Below are 17675 nucleotides of genomic sequence, written 5' to 3' on the forward strand. Positions count from 1 at the left end.
CCAGGCTGGTTCGTCACAATCTGCAGCCACAGGTCCAGTCGGACTCTGTGGCGAGCGAGGTGGATTCTGGTTCAAAAAGTCAAACAGGGATTTGAAGAATAAACGCCCACAGAGTGAAACCACACAAATTGGGCAAGTTGTCACGCTTCAAAGTAAATCATAGCTATGGAGTCCAGGATGTGGTGAAGCATAATGTGTTCATTGTTCGAAAAATACAAATAAATTGTATGAACCAAATATAGTTGAAATTGCACAGGGATCGCCGATAAGGCTGAAAACTGGTTGCAAGGAATACTGCAGACACTGGTAGAAAGGTAAGTGGAGAAAGATCTGGAGAAGTGGTATCAGCAGCAATATGTGAGGGTCCGAAGGCACAGGAGCAGCAGGAGAACAAAACCATAGGAAGGGCAGCAAAACAACAATGACCAGCACATAAGAGGGAGAGAGTCAGGTATAAGTAGGGAACACCCAGGTGCAGGAGATAATTAGTGACATGTTAACCCCTAGTAATAACAAAGGAAAAGGCACAATAGCAGCACCTCTGGTGAACAGAGGTACTGCCAGGTAAACATAATACAAGTGCAAGATCCTGGAGGCAGGAGCTGCCAATAAGCAGCATGCGATGCAGAAGGCTGCAGGCAGATCCTGACACAAGTTCAGCCCCAGTATTGAAAAGAGACAGAGCCCAGGCACTCTCCGCCGAGTCAGAACCAGAGCCTGTTGATGCAAACGGCATGCGATCTTCAGACTGACAAGTCGCGCACAAGGCGTGTGCACTTGACTGTCCGGACGCTAACTTAATGTTGCAGGCGGCACAGGTAAACTTCAACATAGAAGCTACCCCAGCCTTAACTCGCATTGATTTTTACAGATGGGACAAAACACACAAATAAATCAGTCAAATATATAGTGAACAACACAGATAAAAAGACAAGCAGCACACAAATCAAGTACAAAAAGTGAGCCTTCAATACAGCCAAGCAATGCGCACAGTCTAAAGGACAAAACCACCCTCAACCCGTTACCTTACAAAACACAGGACAAAAAAAAAAAAAAAAAAAAAAAAAAAAGGGAGAAGCTGGCTGCCTATTCTGGTGCGTTTGGAAGTGGAGGAAAAACACCCCTACCCCCACCCAGGACCTAGCACTGGATTGGCAGGCGTCCAGACGAACAACCCCACCACCAATACAGTGCCTAGCATGGCTTACTATATCAGTGACCCTAGCCTGACCCAGTCCCTAAAAACTAAAAAGTTTATTAAGTAAAATTAACCCACTGGCTGCCCCTAATAAGAGACAGCTTAACTTAAAGGACATACTGCTATTTAGGATATCCCCCTCTACCAGCACTGTGCTGGGATAGGGTACACTTACCTGCTGACAACAGTTCTCACTCAGTGGACTGCGGTTGCATACATGCAGGAGCAGCAACCGAAGACAGGCACAGCCTGCAGTGACTGTGCCTGGCTATAGGGGAGTAGCAGAGGTACCTCCATGGTACCTGTGATCCCCTTCTCCAGGCAGCGCACATTCGTCCATGCTGTGCTCTGTCATTACATAGAAACCGGCAGGGCCTCCCAGATTGCCGATCGTGGACGCGATTCTGTAAGATGCCGATGCGGCAATCACCTAACATGAGGTAGAAGCCTCCAATTGAAATAAAACACTAAATAAAGTATAATAAAACAGAAGAGGGCTGCAGTGCAGCCGAAAACACCACATTTCACCAGGCACTTTAGTGACTGACAAAACAAGAAGGAAATAGAGAGGAATGAGCTAGGGCTTAGATAACAGAAGTTTTAAAGAACCAGTTCATACTGTCCCTATTCTATACTCCAATGTCCCTATTGTCCCCCAAAAGAGGACAGCGAAAATGGAAGTTGCCTGGGAAAGGCTGGATTGTAGAGACAAGATTAAGTTGTCGTTGTTCTAGCATATAACAACAAAGATGAATTAGGAAGACAGGTTAATGTGTTTTATTTAAAGGACAATACCACCTGCAAGATATTCACGTCTGTCAATTGGAAGCAACAGTCACGTGTTAGGACTTCTGCCAAAAATTTGCGCTTGAAGACCATTTCACAAATTAGATATTAGGCAAATAAGATGCAGTCCCCTTTAAATGACCCCTCCCACACCCAATGAACACACACTTAAAGCAATTATAATACTTATTGAAAGCTGATTAGTGAAATCATTTGCAATTTCCACAAATCACTTACTTGCTGAAGATCATGGCTGAAAGTTTTATTTTTTTCTTGGCTGGCAGCATTTTCTTTAGGTTCCCTTGATGTTTCACCATTTCCAACAGGGTCTATCCGGTCCTGTGGCACCTGTAAAATGTACCCATTTGTTTCAATGAAAGAAACAAAACAAACTTTAAAAGCACATTGTATTGTTACAAACCTGAAATTGGAAAGCCACACTTTCTTCCCCAGCCACATTTCTTGTAACCATGTCCGTATTCCGTGAAACGGATGACTGTGTCTTTGAAGATTGTAAAAATTTCATCCCATCACCGCTTTCACTGCAGCCATCTCCAAATCCAAAATCAACTCCTAGAAAACAAACTTACATTTATAAAAAAAAATAAAAAAAAATCAGGGTATGCATGTATAGTTTCAAAACTGCACTAGCATGGGGGCGTAGAACTGCTGTGAAATACAGAATATAACTGATGCAGCTCTAAAGTCAACTATAAATTGTCACAAGCTACCAGTATCTGCCCTGTCCTGTGGGTAGTAGAGAAGTCATCATGCAGCTAATGGAAATAAACGCAAAGGTCCCCATTCGAAGTAGACTCTGCACTGGAATGCGAGTACTTTAAATTTGTCTTTAAAAAAGTCTACACACACGTAGCCTGCCTAGATCTTCAGTACTTTTTTTTTTCCGTTTAACACAGTCCCAAGGATAGAATTGTTACCATATAGACAATTGTGCAAAATAAAATAATGTAGTGTGTAGTATAGGAAATTGTTTACATTAAAATTAATTCCCAGCCCCCTATGCACCACAGCACTGTATCCTAGACATACACTATCTATAGTATCCTTATTGAATACTCTTTTAATAAGCGACCCACCTTCATGCGAGATTGGGAGCAAGAATTGGATTGCTCAATAACAGAGCAGGATTGGAATGATATTTTTTTACGCACACAGTCTAGCTCAGTTAGTGTAGGAATAATTGAAACCCGGTACAAAGTTTTGACCAGATGGTACCGGTGTCCCAGCCTATTAGCCAAGATGTTTCCAGGGCAGTCAAACCTATGTTGGCGATGCCAGCTGGCGCCGGGCACCCCACTACACATATGGTGGGACTGTACAGCACTTGGGCCTTTCTGGGACGCAGTTCTTCTTGCCAAAGCCATGGTAGGTGTTGAGTTACCCAACTGTCCTAAATACTGGTTACTAAACGATAACAAAATGTCTATCTCGCAGTATAAAAAAATCAACAGTTAAAAATCTTTGTAATGCGGCAAAGTCCGTGATCCCGGTACATTGGAGATCGTCAAATGCCCCTACCATTAAAGAATGGTTTGCCCGTTTGGAGTTTTACAGGACAATGGACGATTTGCTTTACGCCTCAATGGACAAATATAGAGAATATTATCTTTTGTGGTTCGAATGGCTTGAATTCAAAGATACGGCATTATACACTCAGTGGAATAGATGAAGCCCCTCCCCTATTCTTTCCCCCTAGATTTGCCTCCCCTTCCCCCACTTATCCGTCTTTTCTATCCCCCATCCCCTTAATTGCGCCTGCAAAATAATATATTTTCTGTTGTTCTTTGGCGTTCAGAATCACCTTTAATCTTTTGTCTGCTGTAAGTCAAGAACGTTTGTATAAGCTGATTTTTCAATAAAAAAAAAGATTTACAAAAAAAAAAAATTAATTCCCAGCCTTGCAGGGAATCCAGAGCACAGATGCGACAGCTATCATCTGATATAGGCCTAAGGGACTTACATAGATACAGGCATGTGACAGATTACCTCCACATCAGCAGCAGACAGGAATGCACAGCGCTAGTTACAAATGGCCACAAACAAATGTAGCAAGACTATCTAATTGCCATTGAAAAGGATCTAATACCATTTGGAAACCAATATACACTAAGTGCACGAGATTGGAGTAAATATACATGTTCCAAGTGACACAGTCCTGGTTTGAAGAGCACATTTCAAGTAGAGTTCTGGTATGCCTTTACTTACACCTATGGATTTTGGATAATTTTCCATAAGCTACTACACTATTGGACGCTCCTCAACTAACAGGTAGCTATACTGTTTAATTCATATTCTTGCAAGGATACGATATGTGTATTAATGTTTGGGTTTTTGTTTTTAAAAAATTTTCTCTCCTTACCAAATAAGTCCACAACATTGGGCTATAACAAACAAAACTAAACCCACGGAGGGGTAAAAGCAGTAACATAAAGTCATACATACATTTTCAAACGCATCATACATAAGAAAATATAGTCAGCCCGTACAGCTTGCCTAAATACAGCAATAAATGAAGTATTGAATTAAATAACAACGGCTGGGTGCCTGCCCCCGGAATAATATTTTTGAGAGGTCCACCTCCCTCAATCCCTCTAACACATATGGAGATATTTTCCATCTATACCAGATCTTCTCATACTTATCAAGTAAATTACATGCTCTCCAGTCCATATATCCTGCTAATCTCCTGAATGGGGGAATAGACGAATATTTGGACCCAGAATCATACCTCTCATTTGCTGCCGACACAGTGCACCTGCGGCAATATAGTTATTAGCCCCGAGGGACAGAAATATTCTGCATGGCCGGCGGGACCTTGCCGGTGAACGGCGAGTGAGGTCGAGACGGCGAGGAGGCAGATAGCTGGTGTCCTCTGCCTATACTGGGTTGGTACAGAAGGTCGCCGCTGTAGTGGGCGGTGGGCAGACGCGGAATAGGGGTGGTAGCGGATACCACCCACACTGATATATACTTACAAGTTCCTTCTTGTGACAGTGGCTCCCATGCTGGATCCGGTGAGCCAACTCCATGACTGGCGTTGATTTTCCTCAGTAAACTCCTGTGGGTGTAGTCTGCAGCCGCTGGTCTCTCTTTTCCCATCGGTTCGTGCCACAGATGCCATATTGCTCAAGACTGGGCGAGACAGCGCGCCGAGCCTCTGGGTGACTGGAGGAGCCCTGCTGGCATTCTTTGGCGGCAAATGTCTGCAGAAACATAGCACTTCTGAAGTCCGGCTGTATAGAGAGGGTCTGCGGTGTCTGCCCCGAGGAACATCAAGCTGACAGCTGAGTGCTAGAGAAATCCTGTCTTTGTGGTGTGCAGTGCCACATACTAGCCTGTGTACAGCTGATCACAGCCTGTGACAACCATCTGATGCAGGTATATATTTCACATCCTTTATCAATTGAGGAATAGTCCAATTGTGCTTTGGACTTATTTGATTATTACTGCCAGCGTTGTTGGAGGGCTAAGGAGGTCTGCCCTGCCTATATTGTGTGGTGGAGGGTGAGTGTACCTGACTTTATGAAGATAACTGGCTGTACTGCTAGCAATATAACTTGGGATACACACTTGTCTGATTGAAGCTGGACAGGCTACTGTGTCACATACAAGTTTATAGGATAAATTTTATCCCATCTATCCTCTGAAATTATGGGCAAACATAATCAGTCTACCGCAGCAGGAAAATTGGAAAGTTTTCCTTGCTCTTCCACTACTGCCTCTGGTTCAGGAGATGCATCACATTCCGTCACCCCCTCTTTGTTGGCTCCACCAGCGGACCCGGAGGTCACACTGCAGCAGGTCTTGCAGGCTATTGGGGCATCTGAAAAACGTGTAACGGATAAAATAGGAGTGGTGCAGGTGGACCTCTCTCCCTCCGGCAAGATGTGCAAAAAATCAGGGAGAGAGTGGGTGAAGTGGAGGCCCGTGTGTCCAAGTTGGAGGATACTTCTGCACCAGTAGGGGGGCGGTTGGAGGGTCTGGAGTCTCAGGCTTCCCTGTTAAAACAAAAGTTCACGGATATTAAAGGGCGCTTACGCTGCAGCAACATTCGTCTGGTTGGGTTGCCCGAGAAGGCAGAAGGTGCTTCCCCAGAGTCTTTTCTGGAAAAGTGGTTAATCCAATTATTTGGTACAGATTAGTTTACAGACCAATTTGTGGTGGAGGGGACTCATCGCATCCCAACCCAGGCACCTCCTCCTGGAGCCCCTCCGCATACCTTCATAGCCAAATTTTTTTTATTACCGTGACCGAGATGCTGTTCTGCGTCTGGCTAGGCAGAAAGGCCCAGTGAAATACAATGGTCAGCGAGTAGAGGTGTATCCTGATTTCGCCTTGGATGTACAAAAGAACAGGGCTCAGTTTATTCCGGTGAAGAGAAGATTGAGACACATGCAGATCCCATACGCCATGATCTTTCCTGCCCGGTTGTGGATTGTACATCCTTCTCCGATACGCCCCGAGGCGCTGCTGTTTAGTTGGATCGTCTGGTTGCTGGCGGTCGTGTGATGCCTGATGAGTACTTTCTCTGCCTTTTTCCTTTGTTCTTGGAATAGTTGTTGCTGACCTGTATTCTATACTATGCGCTGTAGTTGCTATACATAATGCATTCTCTATAGTACAAAAATGTTGTTTCTCAGTTGGTTCTTTTGTATTTTTCAATAACGATCAACATGGGTGGATAAGTAATAGCGTGTTATTAGTGCCACCATAAGATGTAATGGGCTGGAGAACCCATGGCTTTAAGGCTGATTTTGGTCTCAGTTTGCCCCATCTTTTCTTTTCCTACTACTTTTTGTTTCTCTATCTTGTCTCCCCTCTCTTTGGTCTGTCTTTGTAATTTGCCACTTTGCTGGTTGGCAGACGGCCCCTATTGGTCGTGTGCTGGCTTGCCGAGTATCCCAAGTTAACCACAGTTAGGGATTAAGGTATACTTAATTTGGGTGCAGTATAGAGGGTGGGGGTGTGGTTTTAGTGGTAAGGTTATTTAACTCAATTCGTGGGTAGTTGTAATGTTATGGCAAATGTATGAACAAGGTTTATGTGTGCTTACAATTATATTTGATGATGTATGCTCTGCAGGGTTAGGAGACACGGGTCACAGTTATGTGGTTTTTGTATGTGTTCTGGTGCATCTGATGGGGAACTGAAAATTCTCTCCTAGAATGTGTGGGGCTTAAATAATGCTGTGAAACGCTCTCTTGTGCTACGTCAAATCAGAAAAAATGATCCTGATATAGTTTGTTTATTAGAGACTCATTTGCATGGTGAAAGAGTACTCTCCCTAAAAAAAACATGGGTGGGTAGGGCCTACCACTCTACGCACACAACTAACTCTCAAGGGGTCTCTGTATTGGTGCATAAACGTCTTATAATGCATTCTCAAGAATTGATTTAGCTTTGTTGTCACATTCTTTGGTGTCGCTGGTACGGGGGATGGAATATAAGTCTAGAGGGATCTCTGATCATTCGCCCCTTTTGACTCGCCTTTACGGGCACGGGAGCATCACTGGTGACGCAATGGGAAGGTTTTTCTATGGATAACTGACAGCACGGCCACCGATAGTTTGGCACGCTTTCAAAGCCTTTTTGAGGGGGACATTAATCGCTGGTGTGGCTGAAATCAAAAAGTCATCTAGACTCAAGGAAAAGAAATTAGAGAAAATATGTAAATCATTAGAAGCGCAATACATAGATGATAAAACTGAGGTTGCATGGCGATCCTGGCAGTTGGCACAGAGGGAGTGGGTTGACTATGTCTTTGATAAATCCAAACGTAAAATTTATTTTTTCTAAGCACACGCAATATGCTGAGGGTGACAGAAATGGTAGTTTTTTGGAATTTCTGACAAGGGTGGAGATGGCTTATGTGGCTGTACCGGATATTTGCGATGATAGAGGGGTAAAGAGGTATCTGATGCCTGATATTATTGAGGTGCTCTATAAATACTATAATACATATAGGTCACAGGTCCGGTATGACTTAGCTGCCTTACAAACATACTTGAATGTTATTACTATCCCCGTGCTCTCCGTTGATAGTAGGGAGTATCTTGATTCACCTTTCACTCTCGAAAAAATTGATATGGCTATTATGTCGTTCCCTAATGGCAAGAGTACTGGAGTGGATGGTATACCAATTGAACTATATAAAAAACAATTGGCCCTTTTTGTATCCAAGTTGTTGGACACATTCAGCGAGCTTTGTGAGGCCGGAGCCCTCTCCCCTTCAATGGCAGAGGCAATAGTGGTGGTGCTGCGTGAATCAGGTAAATATCTGTTGAACACCGAATCCTATCGCCCAATTTCACTTCTGTCGAGTGATATTAAGATTTCGGCTTGGCTAAACTGCTGGCTCTAAGGTTGAATAGGGTGGTACTGGAATTGATTCAACCGGATCAAACGGGATTTATGCCAGGCAAGTCTACATCCATTAATCTTAAGAGGCTGTATACTCTCCTACAGGTTCTGTCGCCTCCCTCAGGGAATGAAGTTGTGGTGTCCTTGGACGTAGCCAAGGCGTTTGACTCAGTGGAGTGGCCTTACCTGTGGGAGGTGTTATCCCGATTTGGGGTGGGATCGGAATTTATAAAATGTGTTAAGCTCCTGCACTCACCTTCAGTGGCACGGGTCTGTGCTAATGGTCATATTTCTCAACCATTCCAATTGGAACAGGGCACTAGACAGGGATGCCCATTGTTTCTGGCTTTGTTTGCACTAGCAATAGAGCCGCTGGCTTGTCTGATCCGGCATGATAAAGAAATTAAGGGACTTAAATTAGAGCATAGAGAGGATAAGGTGGCGTTATAAGCAGAGGACATGCTGCTGTTTGTTTCAGACCATAATACTTCCCTAGGAGCCCTTTTGCGAGGGGTGGAGGGATTTGGATTCTTTTCCGGTTTAAAAATCAATAGGGATAAATCCAGTGTGCTCCATTTGGGTTGGGAATGTCCAGTGACACCATTAAAAGATCTCCAATTAAAATGGGCATCGAAATTCAAGTATCTGGGAATATGGATTATAATACCTATATAATGATATATAATACGAATATAATATAAATACCCCCTCAGAATATGTAGAACTTAATTTGCGGCCCCAGATTGAATATCTTAAAGCAAAAATTCATGTGTGGAGGAAGCTCCCGCTTTCTATTTCTGGCAGAATAAACTTAATTAAGATGGTGGTGCAGCCAAAGTTTTTGTACATACTCCAGCAGTCACCCGTATATACTGCACCCTCCATTTTCCGCGGCATTGATAGTTATTTGATTTCTTTGGTCTGGGGAGAGGGAATGGCTAAGGTTAAGTTTAGCTCGCTGTACAGGTCCAGATCCTCTGGTGGACTTGCATTTCCCAACTTGAAACTGTATTCTATTGCCTCTCAAGTGGCTCATCTTAAGACATGGGTTTCTGATCCTGACTACCATGATTTACACTGGGTGTTGGTACACCAATTTAATGCCAACCATACAACTTTTACAGTCACTATTGGCAGGACTGCTTGACTTACGGGCTTCCCCGTTCCTGATCCAGGCAATTAAGATTTGGACAGTTCGTAATAAAATAATGACACACTAACATTGACCCATGTACTCCTATCTGGGGAGCAAAGGAATTTAAGGAGTTGGATACTGTGGAGGGGGTCCAGGCGGTGGTCCTGGTTGGGTGTGGTGGGTGTAGGTCAATTGTATGACACGAATGTGCTCAAATCCTTTGAACAGTTGGCTAGGGAATTTTCCATGCCCAGAACAATGATTTTCTCATACCTCCAATTGTGACATGCTATAAAACACACAATTTAAGGAGGCCACCGGTGATTGGTATAGCCCCACTGAGAAAATAACTACAGCCCCTGGATTTCCCATATGTACTCTTGTCTTTTATGTGAATCCACTGTAGATGATTTGAATGATCTGAGAAATCAATGGGAAATAGATATTGGTCCTTTAACAGATAAGGAATGGGAAATGGCCCTAGATAGAACTAGTGGTTATACATCGTCATTAAAGTTTCAACAAATACAGGTGTTTGTGTTAGCAGCATCGACACCACCACCTACTCCTCTGCCGGGTGGGGCAGCTGCAGATGGCAAACAAATTCTGCGCAAGTTTATAGCCGTAGATTTTCCCGGCATAAAACCAGTTTGGTCAGAATGAACACTCTGTGTATTAATGTTTAGTGTTTTGTTACATAGTCTTGTTTTGTCATGTAAGTAAGTACTTAAAGGAAGCATAAGTAATTAGAAGACTTATGATTGTATTTTAATATTTTGTATAACCACAAGTAAATAAAGAATAGTAAAAGTAGAACTGAGTTTCCATGTCGAATTACTTTTGGAATCATTAAAAACTATAGAAATATATCAAAACTGTACACAAATATATTTATGTCAGATTGCAAAGGTTTAGACCAGGCCTTTCCAACCTGCGGCCCTCCAGATGTTTGTGAAACTACAAGCCCCAGCATGCTTTGCCGGTAGACAACCAGTTGATAGCTGGAAGGGCATGCTGGGACTTGTAGTTTCACAAACATCTGGAGTGCCGCAGGTTGGACAGGCCTGGTTTAGACAATTAAAATTCTGCATAGTCAATAAGCCAAGGTAATATATCTGTGTATATAGTATATTTATTACTGCATGGATATATTTCTTAGACCGCAGTGATATACAGTATTTTTCCTTACGTGATAAATGTGTTTGTATAATGTATGATTGGACTAGTTAGTAATTTCAACCTTTAAGTTTGAGCCAAACAATTACAAGCCTGATATAATACATCTTCAGACACATAAGATTATCTATATAGATATTTATTCTATTTTAAATATAAGTATTAATATATATATATACACACATACATATATGCATATATACATACATATACACCACATATACATATAACAATTCCGCAACAAGAATAAAGGAGGAATTTAACAACTATTAAATTAGAACCTGTGGAGATAGCCAAAGGAAACGTTGTCTTCTAGGAAAAGAATATTAACTCCACTGAATGCAAAGGTTTGAAAGGAGGGTGCTGTAAGGCTGTCAACATCAGGCTAAGATCCCGAAGATATATAGGGTGAATGAATTGAGGTTGCACATGCATCAATCCCTCAAAGAAACTTTGCACTTCCAGAAAAAGTAAGTGCGACCGAGAGGGCCGAAACCCTCCTGCAATAAAAGCATTAAATGGGCTAACTGAAAATAAGAGGTATTAAATACCTTCCTTTCACACCAGTAGATGTAGGTCTTTCACACAGTGTAAAAGTGTTTGTCCGAAATTGGCCTCCTAGCCTTAAGGATGGTCTGAACGACACGGTCAGAGAAGCCTTTAGCTCTAAGGATTATTGCTTCAACAGCCACTTCATTAAAGCCAGCAAAGATAAACCTTGACAGTCTCCTGTACATTGTTATGTTGTAAAGACTTGAATTCCACCTTGATCAGCAGATCGTCCAGGGATGACATTAAAGTCACTCCCTGGACTTCAGGAGGTTAGACATTACTGCCATGATCTTCGTGAACACCTTTTCTGCTGCTGCCAGGCTAAAAAGGTAGAGCCCGAAATTTAAAGTGATGGGACGAAGGGCAATTTTAGAAGGACTGGCGTCTCTCAATAAAAATATACAAGTATGCATCCTTGACGTTGTATGGATATATATCATGAAGTCATCCTGTTCCATGCTATCAAGCAATAAAAAATATATTGGGCACAATGCATCATTAATAAAAGTGTTTAATCTGAACTGCAGCTCTCCTTCACAGGAGTCTGAAACGGGTATAGCAAATAAATTTAAGAAACATAAAAAAAGAACGGCGATGCCAAATAAATACTATTTTATTAAAAAAGTCCAACAATATAAAACACTGTAAAGAATATTAAGAGTTATCTGCGTAATTAACCACAATGCATAGAAATGGATAGTACACAACTAGTAGGCTATCCAACAACAGCAAGTGTTGCACTTGTAAAATAATCTCTCTAATTGTAGCTCAATAGAGAAGAAAGTTCTCAATAGGGAGGGATCAGACTGATGTCACCAAATGTTATTGGTATATACAGTAAGTTTCCACTCTTCTTTACTAATTCATTAAGGAATAAAGGCTGTGTAGGGAACCCATATTTATAAGGGAACAAATCAAAGCACACATTCAACAATACTGCGAAGAATATGAGTATTAAGTATCCTTCTCATTAGCAGCTTGCAGTATCTATAGAGGTGTATAGATAAAAAAAAAAAAAAATTAGTCCTCAATATCCACTGAAATGTCCAAAGAGAGCCTGAGGAAAAAATCCCAACAACGATTCAAAAAAATGTATGTGACCGTGTCTTATCCCAATAGCAGATAATGAACCCCCAGGATTTTAGTTGGGCAAAAACTTCAACTGTGCAGATGGTGATGCCTGTTGGACAGACTTCAAGGGCTCCATATGTTGAACCCAAAGCTGAATGTTTTGAGATTTATTGGGCAGAAATAATTTTTTCGGCTTCAGAACCAAAAGGAGATTTGAATAAACATACCCACCTCTTACCCCCTTTTGCTCCTCCAGGATTAAAAACTTTGTTTTGTTTTCAGGAAGGCTGGTAGTAAAAACTGTCTTGGATTGGGACTTCAGGATATCGATTATGTATTTCCAGCTTAAGATTCCTCTCACAGAGACGTCAAACCACTAGACCCCAGAAGAGAAGCAGACTGGCCTCATACAGACAGCTTGGCTGCCCAAGTAGTTTTGGACTCAGCTTCCGCCTAAGCCAGATGGCACAGAAACTTTAAATAGTTACCCCAATAAACTCTGCATCAACAGCGGTGTTATAGGTGCCTCACAGATGAGTTCCACCAAAGCTAAAGTTAGCAAATATGATCTGTCTACAAGTCTGCAAATCCACGAGCAGCTGCTCTGAACACCTCATCTGCTTTACTGACCCAAGCTGAAGCTAAAATGAAGGAAGATTAAACCTTGACCAGACTTGGCAAGATCCATTTCAATGGGAGTGCCTACAAACAAGAAAAGCCACTGGTCCTCTAGTCCCATAGGACACACGTACCAGACTGGGCACTGAGCAATATGTAGTGGCAAAACCCTGTAGTGGCTGGCAAAACCCTTGCTATTGGTTCCTCTTTCAGGTTTAGCAATGGGTGTACTGCCCTTACCAGATATGATCAATGATCAAAAGTTGAGGGACACTAGAGATGACGGCTGCAGTGCACAATCCAAAGATGAATTGGACTCTCATTACCTACCCTAGCTAATACACATTCATTTACAGCCCTCAATCATGCACCAACTCAATTTACACTTCTGTTTATTTTGACCTTACATCTATCCAAACTGCTCTTCTCTCATTTTCATCCTATTTCCCCCCCCACCCTATTATTTCTCCTTCATTAATTCCCTCCTCGCTAGTCTGCACACATGAACTGCTTTTTCCTGCACCGCCACATTCGCCAGCCTCAATACACAGAAATAAACCTTACATATTCACTTTTCACCATTCTCCTCTTCATGGTTGTTTGGGACTCATCACCTAGCCATGGGCCCCGTAAAAGCCCCACTATCTACTCACGCTCTTCCCAGTTCTCCCACCTACTGTGATAGGGCACTACCTTGAGCTTGTCTTCTCTCGCTACTGCTCAATCTCTAGTACCTGCAACTTAGCCTTCCCACTCTGACCACAAACTACCTTCCTTCATTCCCTCCCAGCATGTTGCCTCTTTGCCAGCTTCAACTCGCGTCTCTGCCCACCTACTCCTCCTCCCCCTTAATTTCCTAACAAACAATTATTTTGTCTACTTCAAAGACAAAATCAACACCATTTCACAAGATACTTCCTCATACCAAATTTACCCACTACTTCTCCACTCCCTTTAATCCACTGCATACACACCTGTAGCCCCCCTCTTCAATTGGCCTCTCTTCACTGGCACATTTCCATCCTCCTTTAAACATGCACTCATCTCATCAATTCTAAAGAAACCATTTCTTGATCCAGCCTCTCTCCAACTGCCGCCCTAGTTCTCTCCTCCCCTTTGCCTCCAAAAATTCCTTGAGCAACTGATGATGAACCGCCTGCCTCACACTCTTCTCTCACTCCATTCTTGAAATGCTGCCTGCAACATTCCACTGAAACTGCTCTCAGAAGTTTGATGATCTACCTCACTATAAAGTCTAAGGGGTATATTTACTAAACTGCGGGTTTGAAAAAGTGGATATGTTGACTATAGCAACCAATCAGATTCTAGTTAGATTCTAGCTTTCATTACGTAGAACGTACTAATAAATGCTGAATTGTTGCTATAGGTAATATTTTCACATTTTTTAAACCCGCAGTTTATGTAAATATAACCCTAAGGGGTCATTTCTCCATACTCATTCTACTAGACCTCTCTGCTGTTTTTGATGCTATTGATTACACTCTTCTTTCTACATACCATTGGCCTCCGTGATATAGTACTTTCCGGGATCAATTTCCACTTATTGAGCCGCTTGTTTAGCCTTTCTAACTCTTGCACATCCTACGCTCTACTACTTCTATCTGTTGGGGTCCCACAAGGCTCTGTTCTTGGCCCTGTACTTTTCATTGTACACCTCGTCTTGGGGAACCAATTCGCTCACTCTCCAGGGCCACCTCTACGCTGACAACAAAAATCTACATCTCTTCTCTGACCTCTCTGTGTAACATCTCAGGTAACCAAATGTCTTTCTGCTATCTCCACTTGGATGTTGCAACACTACCTAAAGCTCAACATGTCCAAAACAAAAGTTATGATGGTCCCTCCTCTTAGAGTTACCACTTTCTTTCAAATCTCCCTCTCTGTCAATACCACCACAAGTTCCTCAGTCTCCCAAACCCACAGCCTTGGTGACACACTTAACTCTGCCCGCTGCTTTATTCCTTATATAAAGACTCTTTCCAAGTCTTGCTGACTTCTTAAAAACATTGCCAGAATATGCGCTTTTCTTACTCAACATGCTACCAAAACGCTTATCCATTCTCTCATCCACTCCTGTCTGGAGTACTGCAACCTCCTGGTATCTGTCATTGCTAAATGCTACTGCAAGACGGATCTCTCTCTCACGCTCCACATCTACGGCACAAAAAATCTCTACACTGGCTCTCTGTGTCCTCCAGAATCAAATTTAAATTACTCACCCTAAGCTACAATGCACTTAACAACCCTTCATATATTAGATCTCATATCAAAATACACTCCCTCCTGCTCTCTTAGATGTACCTCTGCCCTGCGCCTCATCTCGCCTCTGATAACCACCTCTCACTCTCGCCTACAAGACTTAACCCCATTTATGGAATACTCTAAACACGCCCAATCAGGCTTTCCAAAGCCTTCAAATCTTTAGCTGCTCTTCGAAAGCATATCTCTTTAGAGCTTACCGTATCCCCAATGATACTACTTACACTAATGCACCCTCACACAACTGTCACAATCGCCACTCCAAGCAACACTCACTCCTCTTGTTCCAGTTGGGTCCTCTTCCACTTAGAATGTAAGCTGTATAATGAGCAGGTCCCTCCACACCCTATGTTTTCATGTTTGCATTTATTTTGTCTACCATTTATGTCCCTGTGTTATGTATGTCCTGCAATACCCACTATACAGTGCAGCAGAGCACTGTGGCACCTTATAAATCTACTATAATAACTGTAAAATAGACTCAAGTCCATAGCAGATATTGAAGAACCCAGGCACTACATCCATCAATCTCACATCACTTCCCTGCAGATGGAAGGGGAGAAGGAAAGGAGAGCTGCAGTCTATTTGTTTTGGCAGGTTGTTTCAGTGAGGGATGACAGCCTCCACAGCCTACCTATGTGAATAGTGCAGGGCTGCCATAGATAGGGGTCCTCTCCCAGCATAGGCCCTGGCACTGCTGGCAACTAAATGCCTGCATTCTTCTCCAGGAGAAGGGCACCACTTACCTTAAAGTCATACACCCAGTGATGGGCAAGTGCCCGGTGGCTCTGGGAGGACTGTGATCCCGGTCATTAAATGCTGTGGCAGTGACTGGGTTTTTACTACTAACAATAATACCATTATTAAAAGTGAAGTTATAAGTAAAAGATATGCACATACCAGCAACAAGTGAAGGTCTAGGAGATGAAAGACCATAGCCTTCTGCAGACTGTCTACATGCTGACACAGCACCATTATTAGGAACAGCTTGCATATCGTTTGAGGATTCCTCTTCAGAACTGCCACCTTCTAAACCAGGCCGAAAACTTGGTCTGTGCTGCTCATCAGTCTATAATAAAATAACATTAATAGTTGTGCTAAATAATATCAAACTATTAATAAAGGTGCCAAAAGATTCACTTAAGTCTAAAAAATTTAAGCAGTATATAGTTGTGACCCTATCAATTAAAAAGAACAGCAGTTTCAATAGTAAGAAATGTATAAAACGTGTAGACTATAAGTATGATTATTATGCAAGGAACCTCCTGCATGTGTTTAATAAATATGAACTATGCAATAACTGCATTCATACAGGATATATAATGCATTAAAAGAAAATTTTGGTACTTAAGTCAAATCTCTTTCTCTGGATCTACTCTGGGGGACACTGCTACCATGGGGTTGTATGAGGACGATCGGAGTTGACACTTAAATAGTTAACTAACTGAACAGCCTGTTCTTTTTCTCAGACAGCCACTTGTAGTGTTGGGAAATATCCAGCCTTGGAGCAAACCATATAGCAGGCCGCCGTGAGGTGCACACTTTACATGATATCTACCTACGGCTGGGCATATCAAAGCTCAGCTTATCTGCAGTCTGACCTAATCAGGCACTACAATGGACCTGGTCCTCGACCGGAGATCCAAGTTCCCCCTCCGCCTAAGTGATAGATCGATAGATATAGAGATTAATAATATATATATATATATATATATATATATATATATATATATATATATATATATATATATATATATATATATATATATATATATATATATATATATACATATACACACACACACACACACACACACACACACACATATACACACACACACATACATATATTTATATATACACATATATATATATATATACACATACATATATATACACATACATATATATATATATATATATATATATATATATATATATATATATACACACACATACATACACACATATATATACAGCTAGCAGGTCCTACCACTCTAATACAAAGCTTGTCTATTGTGGCTAGTATAGATCTTTATCAGTGTTTCGATGGACCACTAACAGATAATAGTGCTGCCAGCAGAACCTATTATCCACTGCTACACTCAATACTCTTGACAAGGAGAACTTGGAAATAAACTAACACTAACTAATGTGCTTGAGCACCGCAGCTCAATTAGAAAAAGCCTTGGGCATTTGAATGAAACTTGGGCGAACACCGGCTGCGGAGGGGAGGAGTCACCAGCAGTTCAGTTAGTCAACTATTTAAGTGCCAACTCCGATCGCCCTTATACAACCCGGTAGTAGCGCTGTCTCCCAGATTGGATGACTGAGAAATTTAGGTTTTTCATCCAACTTATTCAGACATTGTACACTCAACCAAGTATCACTCTCTTCCGAAAATAATTCTCAAAACTCCATGGACTGGAAAGCACAAGCCATGGCTCACCACTTAAAAGAACTTTTGAATCGTTGATC

The 17675-nt window shown here is 42.0% G+C and overlaps 1 protein-coding gene across 1 annotated transcript in view; it reads right to left on the bottom strand.

The window, feature by feature from the left end:
- The window catches only part of CEP192 (centrosomal protein 192), a 198562-nt gene that overhangs the window by 119480 nt on the left and 61407 nt on the right, over positions 1-17675 (bottom strand). The window contains exons 19-21 of the mRNA XM_075214402.1: positions 16098-16266; positions 2406-2557; positions 2222-2332 (exon numbers count right to left, since the gene is read on the bottom strand). Coding sequence (XP_075070503.1) covers positions 2222-2332; positions 2406-2557; positions 16098-16266 — 432 coding nt within the window. The remainder of the gene's footprint in view (positions 1-2221; positions 2333-2405; positions 2558-16097; positions 16267-17675) is intronic.

Source organism: Mixophyes fleayi, chromosome 5, assembly GCF_038048845.1.
Source record: "Mixophyes fleayi isolate aMixFle1 chromosome 5, aMixFle1.hap1, whole genome shotgun sequence".
NCBI classification, from domain to species: Eukaryota; Metazoa; Chordata; class Amphibia; order Anura; family Limnodynastidae; genus Mixophyes; species Mixophyes fleayi.